General features: G+C 39.8%; 1 protein-coding gene across 10 annotated transcripts in view; it reads left to right on the top strand.

Annotated features, from left to right (window-relative positions):
• Window positions 1-16885, top strand: part of LOC108719847 (supervillin) — a 123641-nt gene that overhangs the window by 33482 nt on the left and 73274 nt on the right. For 6 of the 10 annotated variants that reach the window (XM_041567390.1, XM_041567391.1, XM_041567384.1 and 3 more), the window contains exons 6-10: window positions 863-1478; window positions 9017-9097; window positions 14612-15445; window positions 15823-15990; window positions 16461-16495. In XM_041567390.1, coding sequence (XP_041423324.1) covers window positions 863-1478; window positions 9017-9097; window positions 14612-15445; window positions 15823-15990; window positions 16461-16495 — 1734 coding nt within the window. The remainder of the gene's footprint in view (window positions 1-862; window positions 1479-9016; window positions 9098-14611; window positions 15446-15822; window positions 15991-16460; window positions 16496-16885) is intronic. The other 4 variants (XM_041567392.1, XM_041567393.1, XM_041567386.1 and 1 more) reach the window with 3 other exon arrangements.

Raw genomic sequence — 16885 nt, 5'->3', positions numbered from 1 at the left:
TAGATTTGGAGTTTTTTTTCTCCCTTAATAACGTAAACCTTCATTTAAAAACTGCATTTTGTGTTCAATTATGTTATCTTTGACTAATAGTTAACGGTTTTTGATGAACAGAAACATTTAAGTGTGACAAACATGCAAAAGAATAAGAAATCAGGAAGGGGGCAAATAGTTTTTCACACCACTGTATATTGACATCTGAGGTTGAATTGCACTGAGGTTAAAGCTGCTGACTGTAGACTGTATTCAGTCCGAGTCTTAAAGCCAGTGTAATGACTCCAGGCTCATTGATAACTTTCCTCATCTTGCAGACGCCATTTTCATTTGTTTACATTGGCTGGTCCAATACATATAAATGATAAAGATCTTGAGAGTCAGGTTTTTTTTATGTGCTTAGCATGGCATCTGGGAATTTCTGGAATACCCAATCCTTTTCAAAATTCTATCATCGTCCGAAAAACAGAATCATCCAGAGGTACAATAAAACACAGGTGCTCTTTGCAGTAGATCCAAGTATAGATTTGTTGTATTGCTGTGTTTAAAAAACACAGTTTGAATGAGACTGAATAAAAATCATATATGGAATTATCAAGTGAATGTGAAAAAGGGCTTAAGTTGTAGTTCTGCAATAGCTGAAGTCCTACAAAAGCCAACCCCTTTCTAATTTTACAATTTGAGTTATTGATGGAAAGTATTTGAGTATTTTACTTTTTCAGTTACATTTATCCACAATGTTGGAGGCCTTTGTAACTAGACCTAGGTTTCCATTAAATTTTCCCCACTTTGTGATCCCTCCAAGCCAAGGTAGGAATTGTAATGATGGCCCTCAATGCTGCTTGTTATAAGTATTGCCTTTCTACAACAGGTCATACTAATGAAGATACTGCCTCGGAGTCATCAATAGAAACACATTCTAAATGGCAAAGCCGCTTTCAGCCAAAGGTTGAATCTTCTTCTGTGTCTGGCCAAATGGAGCTAGATGAAACAGAATCAAAAGCAGAAAGGATAGCTCGATACAAGGCGGAGAGAAGGCGCCAGTTGGCAGAAAGATACGGTGTCCCTTTCGACTCTGAGGCAGATTCCGAATACCAGTCAAGGTACACAAGAGTAAGAAAAGACAGCGAGAACTCTGAAAAGAAATCTGTGTTAGAGGAAGATGAAGTTAAAGAGAATAGCTCGGATTATTTATATCGGCAAGAGATTAAGGAGCCTCGCAGGTTCCGAATGTATGAATCCAAACATCGTGACATTAACGAGAATGTGTCCGAGAGAGATGCCCTCAAAAATGTGGAAAATAATAATAACCAATATCGAGGAATATCGGAGTTGGATGGATCTACCTTTTCGTCCATGGGGCAAGCTATAACAGTTGGGGAAGCACCCAGGTCTCCAAAGTTCCCTCGCCGTGCGTCGGAGAAATCACTTCAGCTTTCCTCCTCTCCTCCATCTGAACAACTACAGCTTACGGACTCCAGACTAGGGTAAGCAGCTCACTATGATCTTAAGCTCCCACATAACCAATGGTTTCCCACAGGCTCTTTCATTAAAGCTTTGGAGGAAAACACAAGCATCTTTCTTTTTTTAGAAGGTTTCTCATGTTCATTTACCTCGTTTACAACTTCTTCATTGCAGGACATGCTTAATTTTCTTTCTTGAAAATGTATGTGTAGCAGCTTTTTTATCTAGTGGAAAGGTTGACCTCTTTTATTATGGGTCAGTTTGTTAAAAATAAGTTGGATCCTTGAGAACATTAGCTCCATCCAGCTTTGCAGTCGTTTTGCTTGAGCGGTAAATCATTGTCCAAACCTTTCAGGGTTTGAGAATTATTATTCAATACTCATTTGAAAGTGGGAATTGTGTATTCCAAGGTTGTAAATGATGTCCAAGTCTACATCCGTATTCTAGATTTTAAAGTGTACTTACTCCCTCTCCTGGGGTAGGTTCTTTCTTATAAAATAATGTACTTTATTTAACTTTTTATTTGGGATAGTTTTTAGAGTGTTTCATTTCCATAAATAAATGGACTACTAATTATGAATAGGAAAGCTATCTGCCATTGCTCTCTAAACCCTCAAGAAAGCTCGGTGTGATAGACTAAACTTGGGTTCAGCCACGCTGTCATGTAGTCCTACTGCCCTGTGACTGGTATATGTCTTTTGTGAGCCCACCATTTTCCTCTAAACAATCTAGTGTTACTGGAGAAACAATTCCAGTGGCATACATGAGTAAGTGCCTCAGCTGGACATTTATTAGCTATACACAATAGAAATCTACCGCTATCCGGCGATTCAGCTGTAAACCCTGTCCGATGTTCAGATGCTTTCACAGGTGCCCAAACAAAATTTTTCCGTCAAAGAGACGAACAATTGCCAAGTCTTTTGTTGATATTTACTATTTGGATGTCTCCAGAGGTTCAGTGCCATACTTCATATAGTTGGCCAATGTCCCCATACAACAGAGATCCTTACAGTTCATGGGGCAACCCCTCCAAGGAGGTGGTATAAAGCCATTTATGAGGGAGGAGTCTTGAATTTTAATGCCCTCCTAATACTAAATCAGGGGTGAGTGCTATAACACTATTTTGGTATGATTAACCTACAGTCATCATGCCCTAAGTTATGGAACATTGTACATGTGCCTAAAATAGTGCCTGGGTTCTGCAATACAGGTTTAAAAACAACATTAATGTTTAGCTTATATTAAAAATAATTTTGACTCAAAAATAACTTGAAGGAGTTGTAGGCAGACGTTCAAAAGCTTCTTAAAGGGGATCTCCACAAAAACATAACCTAAACATAATTTCCAGAAACTTTGCAATATACATCATTTAAAACATATTCAGACATGATTATTAATGGTTTCTGACAGTTCCCTAAGCCTAGCCCCCTGCTCTCCTGCTGATCTGTCTGACTACTTTGCTGAGCTGGCTGACTACTGTTACTTTGTATCAACAGCAATCTGTCCTTAGCCTGCATCCTCTAAACTCCATAATTCCCTGCACACGTGATTTCTATAAGGAACAGAACATCACAGTGCAATGCATTGTGGGTTATGTAGTTCCTGCATGCTGTCTGTAAGTTGTGGAGTAGTTGTTACAATTTGTAACATCAGTGTTTTAGTCCCTCCTTCCCTGCCAGGATTTCAAATGATGCAGAAAGAGAAGAACTGCTGAACAGCTGGATTGCAGCTTAGAAAATGGCATTTATTCATACTTTTTGAAGAAACAGGTAACTGTGATGGGTATATTAGGGCTTTCTGTGTTATGTGGGCATCTTTATCAAATTTTGGTTTGGAAGCCTGAGTTCCCCTTTAACATGAAACTAAGACTAAAGATCACTGGGGATAAAATCCTCACTTGATTAATGAAGTTGTAATAAAGTTATTACAATATCCCATCATTTTTATTATCTAGGAGCATATCTTGTTTTTCCTCTTCATTTTTCTGGCATGCCTGTCTTATAGTGTGTAATAACATATGTTGCTATTTAGCAAGTAGATGTCATATGGTATTTTAATTAAGAACAGATGCTCTTTTTCCCTCTTTCCCTGCATTTCTGCCTGTGAGAAACACAGGGCACACATCAGGAAAATGATTTTAGTAATTTCCATTGGAGCGCCTGCATGGAAAGCCTTTCAAAAGTTCATGTTAAGAAACAATAATATTTTATTAAACTGATCGCAAAGGCCACTTGCTAAATTTTCAACAACCTGTGTTTTTGGACTTATATGTCTGGTCATCTGGCAGTGACCAGATTAATGGGAATATAATAGCACACAATTACTGATGAGATTCAGATATTTACATGGCTTAGCACCATCAGCTTGGATCGGAATCAATGCGGATTAACACTGGGGCCACTGCTCCAACTCTGTTTAGAAAGGGGTAATCATATATGGAATTGTTATCAAGTGAATGTGCTAAATTGGATTCTTCTCAAGTTCTGCCAAGAGAACTTGAGAAGAAATGACAGGTTATGCTCCTTAAGGTGGCCATTGACGCACAGTTAATATCGTATGAAATAAACCCACGGGTTACCTGCAAAAACCTGCGGTACCCTACGGGTTGTGGGTAGAGGTACGGGTATAGACGCGTTCCGGTGGTTTTTCGGGTTTGCGGGTCGGGCCGCAGGTCTTCTCAGTAGCGATTTTTACTCCTTTTTTCTGATCACCCCTACTTCTGATGAGGTCACTTCCGGTTTACAATGACAGCACTTCCTGTTTTACTTCCTTTTTCTGAGCACGCTTACTTCCGATGTCACTTCGCAGAAAGTAGAGATGCTGCTGTGCTTTCAACACCAGCTCTATAGTGAAGAAAGCACAGCAGCGTCTCTACTTTCTGTGAAAGCTGAAAAAAGCCCACCTTCCACCACCCATTCTCACTATCTTCTACAGAGGGTCTATTGAAAGCATTTTATGCAGCTGCATCACTACCTGGTATGGAAACTGCTCTGTATCAGATCGCAAGATCCTGCAGCGGGTTGTAAGGACAGTGGAAAAGATCATTGGGGTCTCGCTTCCTGCCATTATGGATATGTACCACACCCGCTGTCTCCAGAAGGCTACCAGCATTGTCAGGGATAGCACCCACCCTGCACATGATCTCTTTACCCTCTTGCCATCCTATAAAAGATACAGCAGTATTTGAGCGCTGACTTCCAGAATGCGAAAGTCTATTTCCACAAGCCATCAGGTATCTTAACTCCCAAGGACTGAACTGAATATATTCATAAGGAACTGAAATGTCCACTTTGCCCAGCATGACCATGTACTAGAGTTGTTGTATAGCACCGGGGGGTTCTGGAGAAACGCCATTTTGTTTCTACTATATACTATATTTACTGTATATGGCTGAAATGACAATAAAATCCACTTGACTTGACTGTTTCACAATGACCACACTTCCTGTTTTACTCTTTTTTTCTGATCACGCCTACTTCCAATGATGTCACGTCCAGTTTACAACGACAGCACTTCCTGATTCTTGATGGTCAGCAGGTCCGAGGTTGCGGATCAGTTACTTACGGGTCTGGTCAGGTAGCGAGTCCAAGCGGGTAAGAATGCGGGTCCGGGTTCCAAAAATGGTCCCGCGCAGGACTCTGTGTGTATTGAAGCGAACAATCTTTCTTGGAAAGAACTTTTCCAAGAAAGATTGTAATTGTTAAGTCTATGGCCACCTTTAGAACCCCCCATCAATTCAAATGCTTTGTATGACGGCCTGATCGTGATAGCAGAGTAGATCTCAGGGGCTTGTAAAGGAGAGATTGAGTTTCTTCTGCAGTCAGCATGGAAGGAATTCATGTTGCGTTTCCAGATTAACTGAGTGAAACCATTAAAAGTGATATGTCACTGCTCAGTGTCTCTGTGACGCTTTATGATGTTGCTTACTGTGTCTCCAACAACACATGGTGTTTGACTGCTCCTTGTCTTGAATTTAAGACATTCTGAGCTTAAGTGCTGCCTCCCTAACATTTGATTAACTGGTTATGCTAAGATACCCATGGCCAGAAAGTGAAATGAGAGAATGTAGATTTTGCTGTAACTTTATTGGATGATAGAGTTGGATATTTTTTTTAGGGCAGAGACAGGCGAGAAGATTCAGGCAGACAATGCCTCCCGCCGGCTAGAAACTAAATCGTCGACGGGATGGCACTTCATTTTCCAAAGTTGCCTCACGAGGAAATTTCGGGCGACTTTGGAAAAACGAAGCGGTCCGAGTGCTATCCCGCTGGCTATTTAGATTCTAGCAGACGGGAAGGCATTTCAGGGAGATTAGTGGCCCGAAGAAGAATCGATTTGTCGCCGGCAACTAATCTCCACGTGTCTCTGCCCTTACTGTGGTAAGCCATGTTACCTAAATCATAAAAGACGGGGAATTGTTTTTGGAAATATCTCATATGAGGCGGTGAAAACTAGATGTCTACTAATTCGGTTTTCATCTTGCTCTTCTGACTTGGAAAGAACGTCAGTGGCTTAACCAAGTTCTGGATTAATAGGTCTGGCAATTTCAAGGTTCAGTGGTGGCTAATGAGCCAGATATAGTGTTAACTATATGCTCATTTAGGGCAGAGTGAACACATGTGGGGTTATATTTTACTGGAGGAGTACAGTTGAAAACATAGTTTTGTCACACTAATTGCCATTGACAGCAGTGGGAATAAACATGAGATAACCGCCTGCTAAGCTTCGCTCCTCTATAAAAACCAGGCCCCTCACACCACCGCAGCTCCCTGTGAATAAGATGGATTGTGGTATGTAATTGTTCTGTGTATTTGTGTTACTTGAAATCCCTGAGGGTTTCATGTTACCTCTTAACACCTTTCTTTGAGGTCAACCTTTTCTCCAACCACCCAGGCCCAGTTTGTACACTGTAAAAGTTATGAAGTTCAAAAAAATAGATCTCTAGCGTCCAATAGGTCCCAATCTATTTTGGCCATAGTAACCAGGTGACCAATGAGCCAATTGGTTTGCCAATTACATAAAAGAACTGCAAGTGTATATCTTGTATGTAGCCTGTTTCCTTTAATAGTTGGCAGGTTGATGTTGACTTACCGTGGCATTAAATGAAAGTTCATGGCAGTGCCGTTCACGGTGGAATTCATGTATGCTCTTTTGAATTTTAGATGTGGCTTTTGAAATGGTTTGTTTTTCTTTCATACCTGTCTGTATATGGTTGCTGGGATCAGCGACTCCCAACAACTAGAAAGCAGGTTCATTCTAAGTTAAGAAGATTAATCTAGTGTAGCAGTTGACATTTATTTTAATGTCTTAACAGATCTGTTTGTGAGGCTTTCTCTGTTGGAGGGCCACATCCAACCCATGGGTTTCCAGTTGGGCATGGATATTCTCTGATATTTGCAGTCCGTGCAAGAGCAATGGGTTATGGCAGAATGACACTCCCCTGTGTATTATTATTTTCAGAAATTTGATACAAAAAATATGCTCAAACTTAGTGAAAGTAGACCATAGACTATCACTGTCCCCAGCCAAGTGAGGAAACTTACCCAGTTTTCTTTGTGTTAGATCAGCTCACGTTACATTTTATAGTTTGTCTAGTATTAAAGTGTCTGGGGAGCACAGCACAATTACCTAATGCGCAGCTGCTCTTGGCAGCCCCTGATGTTGTTAACTCCAGTTCAAATAGTGACTTACAGTTGTCATCCAGTTGTACTTCTTTTCATTGGGCTTTCTGGCATGGAAACTATAGCTAAAGACTGACACGAAAGAAAACAATGTTGTAACATTTATAAACATGTAACTATTTTTATAATTTAACAAATATAGTCAAAATTGTATTTGTTTAATCTGATGAGGAATCAATCCCCTTGGATCTTATAAACCTTTGATTAGCTGAATATGAGCTGCCATTGCCATGATCGGAGTGAATTAAAATTTTGTGAAATAAGGTAAATATGCTCTGCAAGTGGCGTAAGTAGTTATTACTGGGCCCCACAGCAAATTATTTTTCAGGCCCCCAAAATGTCTAGAGATTAACCTGTTGTACCAATATTTATGGGACCCCTGTACCTCCTGGCCCCCCCTGCAGCCACATGGTCTGATTCCTGTAATAATAACCAATTCTACAAGGCTGATTATTAATGAATTCTGATGCAGAATCTATCCTGACATGTGATATGAATCATAATAATTAACAACCTTCTATCCTTAAAGGAGAATTCAACCTGTAATAAACCCCCGTCCTTACCCTGGGTGGACCCCCCCCCCGGGCAAATGCCCCTAATTTTTTACTCACCCCTCCATGCAGATTCTGGGCTCTGAGTTCACGGCATGCTTCAGTCTTTTTCGGAAGTTTCAGCAAATGCGCAGTTGAAGTACGTTTCCGGTCCCAAACTAATTCGCCGAAAGTCACGAAAGTTTCCGAAAAGTTTTCAGAAATTTACGTGACTTTCGGCGAATACACAGTGGTTCGGGACCGGAAATTTACTCCCAACTGCGCATGCGCCGAAACTTCCGTCAAGACACGAAGATTACTGGAGAAGAAGAAGATGGCTGCCGTGAACTCCGAGGCCAGGTAGGCTGGGGGGAGGAGGGAGGGGGGTTGGGTTTTTTTTTTATTAAAGGTTGAATTCTCCTTTAACCAGCTCCACATTTTAAGAACCAATGCCTTAGTGCAGTTCTGTCCAACTCATTACATGTAGTGGGACGATTAATTCTCGCTTAGGTTTATCTAGGATAGCAAATAGCTATCCTTCTCAATTCCCATCCTTAGCGGTCTTCAGGCGAAACCCTGCCTTCCACTGCCCCAATTTCCCTGGGGGTCCAACTCCACGGTTTAGGAAATAATGCTTTTTACATGTGTAATGATCTAATTAATTCTCACATCCTGTCGTTAATTGCAAGATTATGTTAAAATTACAATATCTTACTTAGAAGTCTGTGGAGCCCTAGAGCAAACTGGGTTCCATAAAATCCTTTAGAGGACCACATCTGGCCTTTAGCTGGAAAGCTTTGTCTTGAGGTATTGTGCTATTTATTACAGAAAGCCCCAGATCCCTAGAATTCCAGATGATAGATCTCATATCTGTAAACCTTTCCAAAACTTTGAAACAATAAATATCAATTTATTTTGAAATCTAATGGGTGTACCTCTTAGGACTCATATATTTGTATATCTTACTTGTATATAGTGCTAAATATAACCAAGAAACACAGCTGTAATATTTGTTATTGCATAAAAACATTTGGTAATTTTCACCTCCCATCATGGCTGCATTTCTCTGCAGTTTTTCTTTCTGTTAGTTTACTTCCACTTGTCTCTTTTTGTGATAAATGACTAGCTTGTTTTCTTCCCCTAAGATCTCTAGGGGTAGAAAGGGAAATGAGGGGAGTTATTTATTTTAAATAGCTGCCAAATCCTTTTCTCTATACCATATTCCAGATAAGGACACCTGCTGTATAATGCTCAGTTTCCTGCCTACGTTCTTTATATTGGCTGGGATGTTAGCTAGCGAGTGGATGGAATCGTTAGACCAATTTTAAGGTTCTATCTCTTGTGTGGCAGAACAGGAAAACAGGCACCAGAGTGGTCTCTGCAAAAAGATTCAGATGGGGACACAGCGTCTCTTATCAGCTGGCCGTCCAGGTACAGACCTTGTGGCTTGTTGTTTCCCCACTGCACATATTTTCACTTGGTTGCTGGTTCCCAAATTTAACCCTAATCTCTTAACTGCACTGGACTGAACCACTCGTAATTAATGGCTGTTTAAAGGGGTTCCTTTCAAAAGTACAGACTCCTCCTGTGCATTAGTTCTGCTTGTAACAATAACAAATATTGTTGGTTTCCTGGTCTCCTTTTCTAACCTCCAGACTTTTATTAGGAACTGGAACTAGGAATAGAAGGCTCCTATAGAGCAGTAGTTATGGGTAGGAGGAGAAAAAAGGAGATAAGTTACAGTAGAGCAAAATGGACCTTGTTGCCTGGGGTCAATATGTTTTTATAGTTGTTAATATTATATTTTATTTGTGTAACATTTATGGAGACATTAAATTAGTTCTAGTCCCTGTGCCCTATCACATTCACACGTATATTTTTTAGGGAGCCCAGATAGCAAGCGTACGAACACCTTGCAACTCGTACCCTGGTAGGATTTTGAACCTAGAAGCCCAGCACTGAAAATCAGCAGTGCTACCTACTGACACTTACTATATAAATAATGGAGCCCCACAGATTTTTGTTTTGCAGCATAAATTTTGAAACACAAGTTTCAGGCATAGCCACTTCCACCCAAGAAATTTTAGTGATGTGAAAAAGGATTGCGGGATCTATCCTGCAGGATCAGTCTGTATATTTGCTGGATTTTCCCTCTGGAATAAGCAGCTTATTTGCATTTGTCTACACCCCCCCCATCACAGACTTACAACTAACTGTCCAGTTGGCATTTCTGTTGGACACTAAATCAATATCCTTTTATTCAGCTGTTCCTCCACAAAATCACTGTTCTTGCATTCTTTAAATGTACTCAATAAATGCTGAGCTAGCATGGCCTTCCTATCAGCTGAGGTGGTTCTTACTCCAGGGAGTGCAGGTTCTGCCTTAGGGCAAAGACAGACGCTCATATTCGAAGAGATTGTCGCCCGACAATAAATCGCCTCTTCTTCGGGGCAACTAATCTCCCTGAACTACCTCCCACCGGCTAGAATCGAAATCGCCGGCTGGATGGCACTCGGAGCGCTTCAATTTCCAAAGTCACACAAAGTTTCCTCCTGATGCAAGTTCGGAAAACGGAACTCACCGATTGCCACCCCGCCGGTGATTTACATTCTAACCGGTTGGAGGCAGTTCGGGGAGATTAGTCGCCCCGAAGAAGAGGAGATTTGTCGCTGGCCAATTAATCTCCCTGAATCTGAGCGTGTGTCTTTGCCCTTGTCAACCATGTTGTCAGGTTGTTATAGGAAGGCTCAAGTTCAAAAGGCATGTTTGCCTCTTCCATCTACTATTGTTTATAAAAAAAATCTGCCCGTTTATGGTTCAAGGATGAAGCATTTTGAAGTGGGTGCCCTGCTATGCAGGAGTACGTTGCCGTGTTCCAATATGCTCAGTATCCAGCTGAGTACCTACAGGATAGAGTAACTCATCTTGGAATCACTTGACTTTTTATTTCTCTACCATAGTTCTCAATCCAGTTTGATTATAAATATTATCTGTATAATATGGGAAAACATTGGTAGTTGGGATGTAAATACATTGGACTGTCTGCTATACTAGAAAGGCTCAGATAATGTAGCATATTTACAGGATTACACTTTTGTTTTAAGCAACCACCACCTGAAATAATGTTAGTAGTGTGCAACGGACCTAGGCAATGAAATTACTGTTACTTGACTTTGTTGTAGTGTCTGGTTCACAACTCACATAATATACCTTCTCCACAAACTCCACCCCTCTCCACCAAATTTCACTCATCTTCATTCCCTCTTCATATAGTCCCTGATCCTTCCACAATCTCCATATCTTCTTCACTTTCTCCCTGCATGTCCACCATTCCTCCTCAATTCCTCTTCCATTATTCCATGAGTTCAATTAAAGGTCTCTTAATGTTCATATAACATGAGAACATCTATACCAAATCCAGTTATAAAATATTTGGATACTTTTTTTTTTTAGAAGTCCGTTTTCTATTTTCTGCTCACTACCTGGCCTGTACTTCTCAATGGCATTATTTCATATTCTATTATATATTATATTATAAGTATGTTTGAGCCTGTTTTCCACAACCCTGACTGCTTATTTGTATGAACCACTGAACTTTCCTAGTGGTTTCCTAATAAATAAATTCCAAAGTACATATCTAAGCGTAAATACATCCATTGGCCCAGGTCCTCCTACCCCAGGCCCTCGGCTCAGGGGAGCGATCAATCCGTACAAAGAGAAATAGAAGTTTTAGGGCACACTGGAGACCACATGCAGATCAGACCAAAAGTTGTTTGTTAAAAAGTAGAAAAATCTTTATTTAAACAAATCATCTCAAGCCTTACGCATTTGTGTCTATCAGACGCATAATCATAAGCCTATCGGTGTCTGATGGACACGAAACGCGCAAGGCTTGAAAGCTTCCATTTCACTTTGCCCTAACAAATAAAGACATTAATGCAATTTTCATAAATAGCACATGGAAATTGAGTGGAAGAAAAGCCTGAGAAACACCACCTACCATCCCTTCACATTAGATGGCCGTTAATTGGCATAGTTTTCATTGCGTCTATTGCTTGTATACTGAAGATGTTTTAATTCACTTGATGCCTAGTGACCTAATCCTTTTACTTTTGTATGAATTGCAAATGATTTTTAATTCACTAAAGTTATCTCCTTGTTAAAGCTGAGCAGCCTTCATGCCGTCCATTGGTCCTAGCGACAACTTTTATTTATAGTGGATGAGCCCCATTTCTAAATTGCTTTGTCCAACTTGTATTTATTTCCTTTATTTCTGGCCTTCAAATGGATGTCCACTCAGAAAATAGTTTTGTTTTTTGCATACTTGAAAAAATATATCCTTCTAAGCAGTATTCTAATATACAGTGGTGTGAAAAACTATTTGCCCCCTTCCTGATTTCTTATTCTTTTGCATGTTTGTCACACAAAATGTTTCTGATCATCAAACACATTTAACTATTAATCAAAGATAACACAAGTAAACACAAAATGCAGTTTTTAAATGAGGGTTTTTATTATTTAGGGAGAAAAGAAATCCAAACCTGTGTGAAAAAGTAATTGCCCCCTGAACCAAATAACTGGTTGGGCCACCCTTAGCAGCAATAACTGCAATCAAGCGTTTGCGATAACTTGCAACGAGTCTTTTACAGCGCTCTGGAGGAATTTTGGCCCACTCATCTTTGCAGAATTGTTGTAATTCAGCTTTATTTGAGGGTTTTCTAGCATGAACCGCCTTTTTAAGGTCATGCCACAACATCTCAATAGGATTCAGGTCAGGACTTTGACTAGGCCACTCCAAAGTCTTCATTTTGTTTTTCTTCAGCCATTCAGAGGTGGATTTGCTGGTGTGTTTTGGGTCATTGTCCTGCTGCAGCACCCAAGATCGCTTCAGCTTGAGTTGACGAACAGATGGCCGGACATTCTCCTTCAGGATTTTTTGGTAGACAGTAGAATTCATGGTTCCATCTATCACAGCAAATCTTCCAGGTCCTGAAGCAGCAAAACAACCCCAGACCATCACACTACCACCACCATATTTTACTGTTGGTATGATGTTCTTTTTCTGAAATGCTGTGTTACTTTTACGCCAGATGTAACGGGACGCGCAAAGTTCAACTTTTGTCTCGTCGGTCCACAAGGTATTTTCCCAAAAGTCTTGGCAATCATTGAGATGTTTTTTAGCAAAATTGAGACGAGCCTTAATGTTCTTTTTGCTTAAAAGTGGTTTGTGCCTTGGAAATCTGCCATGCAGGCCGTTTTTGCCCAGTCTCTTTCTTATGGTGGAGTCGTGAACACTGACCTTAATTGAGGCAAGTGAGGCCTGCAGTTCTTTAGATGTTGTCCTGGGGTCTTTTGTGGCCTCTCGGATGAGTTGTCTCTGCGCTCTTGGGGTAATTTTGGTCGGCCGGCCACTCCTGGGAAGGTTCACCACTGTTCCATGTTTTTGCCATTTGTGGATAATGGCTCTCACTGTGGTTCGCTGGAGTCCCAAAGCTTTAGAAATGGCTTTATAACTTTTGAAATTGAACTCAGGTGTGATAAACCACAGTTAAGTTATTTTTTAACAAGGGGGGCAATCACTTTTTCACACAGGCCCATGTAGATTTGGAGTTTTTTTTCTCCCTTAATAACGTAAACCTTCATTTAAAAACTGCATTTTGTGTTCAATTATGTTATCTTTGACTAATAGTTAACGGTTTTTGATGAGCAGAAACATTTAAGTGTGACAATCATGCAAAAGAATAAGAAATCAGGAAGGGGGCAAATAGTTTTTCACACCACTGTAGATGTTCAATGGTTTCAATTGTTATTTTTGAATGTAACTGCAACTGATTACCGTATCTCCCTGTGTTTTCCTCTATTCTTTGCATTTGCTGGTTCTGACTTTTAAAACACCTCCAAACCTGAGGAAGGAATAAATAAACACTGTTGTCAATAGCAGTTACCTTTACAAATAACTTTTAAACCATTGTAAACGTGGATTCAATGCATAATGGAAAGTGGCTTCGAATTATCTTTCATTATCAAGGTTCGCCTGGCCACATTTAAAGACTTTCTTTTGAAAAGTAATCATATTCTATTTCTCTAGGAAAAATTATTCCGGTTTGACTTGTCTTTCTCTGCAATTTTCTGCAGTTCTTACAAATGAGTTCATTTTCAATGCTATCATTGCAAAAACGAATGCCTGCCCTTTACATGTGTCATAACCCTAATACCAACATTTTAATTGGCTGGTCTGAAGCTGAATTTATTTATTGTGAATTAAGATCCATCCTGTGGTTTTGATGAGATTAAACAACATTTAAAAATAGCTCACATGTCCTATGAATTGTATCAGCATTGCACTTCTTTGTTTGCTTAAAATGGTTTGTTTTTCCACATTAAAGACTTTTACATTCCATACATTATACTAATAATGAACCTAGAACTTATTTTCTCTTTCAGGAAACCTTTAGTAACATGCTATTATACAAAATGTGTATAACCTTTTTCAAATATTTACGTTCGCATTGAGAATCATCCTAATGCTCCAGTTTCTTATGTTTTTTCTTATGTTCTTATGTGTTGCTTCCCATACCTTGACTCTTTGATGCTGATCTATTCTGTGTTGGCAAAATAATATTTTCATTGCCCTTGTATGGCTTCACATTATGGGGAAAATTAAAATATAGTGTCATTGTTTCTACTTGCATAGAAACGCAAAATGTAAGGCCCGAAGTCTGTTTGGAAGGCAGACATATAAAGAGGACTGTTTAACTGTTTTATTGGTTTGTAACTTGGAATTTAGTACCTGCACACCTTTATCTGCCAGGCTTCTAATATGATTCTCCCCCTCTGCTTCTTTACAAGAAGTGTTTTGCTACCTTTTTTGGAAACTAATTATGATTTTGTGTAGCATCAAAAATTATATCCTCCTGGAATTCTAATTAATTTTCTTTTTTAAAGAGTTAAAGTTAGAGAGAGGCTGGGGAGAGAACATATTCATGGATTTCCCAACACTGACACAGAGAGCTCAACGCAAAGGAAACTTCTTCCTGGGCCTGCCCATCATGTTCCTTTCCAGTCGGAAACCTCTGCTTTTCATAGGGTTTATAGACAGCCAGCGGTAGTTCACCAGCCCATTCATGGCAACATCCAGCCTACTAGTGTTGCTCATACACCAAAAATTGTGGCACCGCATGCACCTGAAAATAGTGTCATGGTGTCGGCTTTCACTACCTCCTTAAAAAATCCCAGAGCTTCCAGTGATATTTATATTGAAAAATCCCACCAAGCATTTCAAGGTCAGGACATTATCACTGAGTCACGCAAGCAGATGATCAGCAATGGCAAATCACACAGTATGTATGAAGAAAAGCCAACATATAATAAGCAAAGAAGCGAGACCTTGCCAGGGTATAAGGATCAAGCCCTGCATTTGTCAAACAGTTTCCCACTTCGGACTCAAACCTCTGGAAATATTGGGAAAAGCGAAAAGGTCTTGTTCCTTCACAGTGGCACATCACATCCAGGCAGACCCCAAGAACATGCCAAGGAAGTTTCTACAATGAAGCATAAAATGCTAACCCGTTCAATGTCTGACACCACCAACCCCCAAAAGCTGGAAGCCTTTAAGATAAAGGACTACTCTGAAGTCCAGAAAGAGATGGTGTTTTTACCTTCTGAAGACCATGTTGCAATTCCAAATGGAGAAGCCATGCTGGTTAATACCAAAGTGTCAGTTGCCCAGCTTAGGAGTGCATACTTGGAGACGGCCAGCCACGTACAAAATTCTGAGCTGTGGGTGATATTTCTCAATTTTCCTTTTTGTCCCCTTTTGTACATTTATTTAAAAAATTTAATTTATAGTACTGTTTGTGACACCTGCACGTCTTGACCAAACACAAAACTGTCAAGTGAATTTTGGTTGAAGTAGTAGGTGATTTCACGATTTCCTAAAAATGGCACCTAACTATTTGACCAGGCATGTTGTTCCTACACTTTTTTGTTTTGTTTTTGCATGCCGTGTGATAGTAGGACTGTGGTATTGAGTGTGCTTTTCCTGATTTCTTTTCTCTCTCTCTCTTTTTTTTTTTCACTCTTGATCTCTTTCTCTCTCCATTTTCAATATTTCTTTGTCTTTTTCTGTCTCGATAACCTATTTCCTGGTTACAAAGTGAGCCTAAGGCTGAAATGCCTGCGTCAGGTGCTTTATCTACTACTACTGAGCGGGAAAGAGGCCCTCGAAGGCCGAGACTTTATTTCTCTCCTGGTGAAAGTAGAAAGACCTCTGAAAGATTTAGAACCCAGCCTGTAACATCAGCTGAGCGAAAGCAAATGGATAGGTAGGCACCTGAACATCCAACTATAAGGACAGATTCAAGTGGACACTTCAAGCTTTGTTTTCGTTGCAAACTGGCACGGCTATTGAATAAAGCTTTTTGTGCTTGGCATTCGCAGCCTTTAATATTGCTTTACATAGATTTTTGCTTAATTTACATAATTGTGTATATATAAATAGATTTTTTGTTCTAACTAATTTGTGATTTTTTTTAAATGAAATGTATTTAATTGTTTTGCAAGTAGGATGCTCCCAGCCGAAACAATTATAAGTATAGGCTATTCATATTAAAAACTCAGTCCTTAAGTGTGGCTCTTGCATCTAAAGAAGTTTCATTTATTTTTGCTTGTGTTTGTTTGCATGCATTTTTCAGATCTTAAAGGCACAACCAAACACTGTTTTTGCTTTATAGTATACACGTGCCCAAAATGAAAGCTTTGGTCATCTGTGTTTTTTTTTTCTCATCTCATGCAGATCCAGCTTCCAGTCCCCAGAGCAGATTGCAGAAGGCAAGTATTGGAGCACAGTAGTGAGCTTCTGTTGGGCTGCTAGTGGTGGGAATGGCTAATGTGTATATATGAAGTACTAAGAAAGGGTTCTACCTTAACAATTACACATTTTGCAACTGCCTCTTACCCCATTGCAAGAATTTAGAAATGTATAGGCAGTTAGATCTTGGGACTTTTCCACTTCTTTCATTTTCATTCTTTTTCTTCAATGCTGGTCTCGATTTGGACAAATTGATATTAAAAATTTTAATTTAATTTTTTCACTTTCAAACACCCATCAGCCTCGGCTGAGGTGTGTAGACCAATTACAATTTACCATTTTTAGTGGGGGTTTCCCCCTTTTATATCGATATTTATTCACGTTCAGCAATTGGTTTGTAATGAATTTAG

The sequence above is a fragment of the Xenopus laevis genome, chromosome 6S (genome assembly GCF_017654675.1).
Source record: "Xenopus laevis strain J_2021 chromosome 6S, Xenopus_laevis_v10.1, whole genome shotgun sequence".
Lineage (NCBI taxonomy): Eukaryota > Metazoa > Chordata > Amphibia > Anura > Pipidae > Xenopus > Xenopus laevis.
Note: the sequence above shows the minus strand (reverse complement) of the source record. Positions and strands in the feature narration are given on the sequence as shown.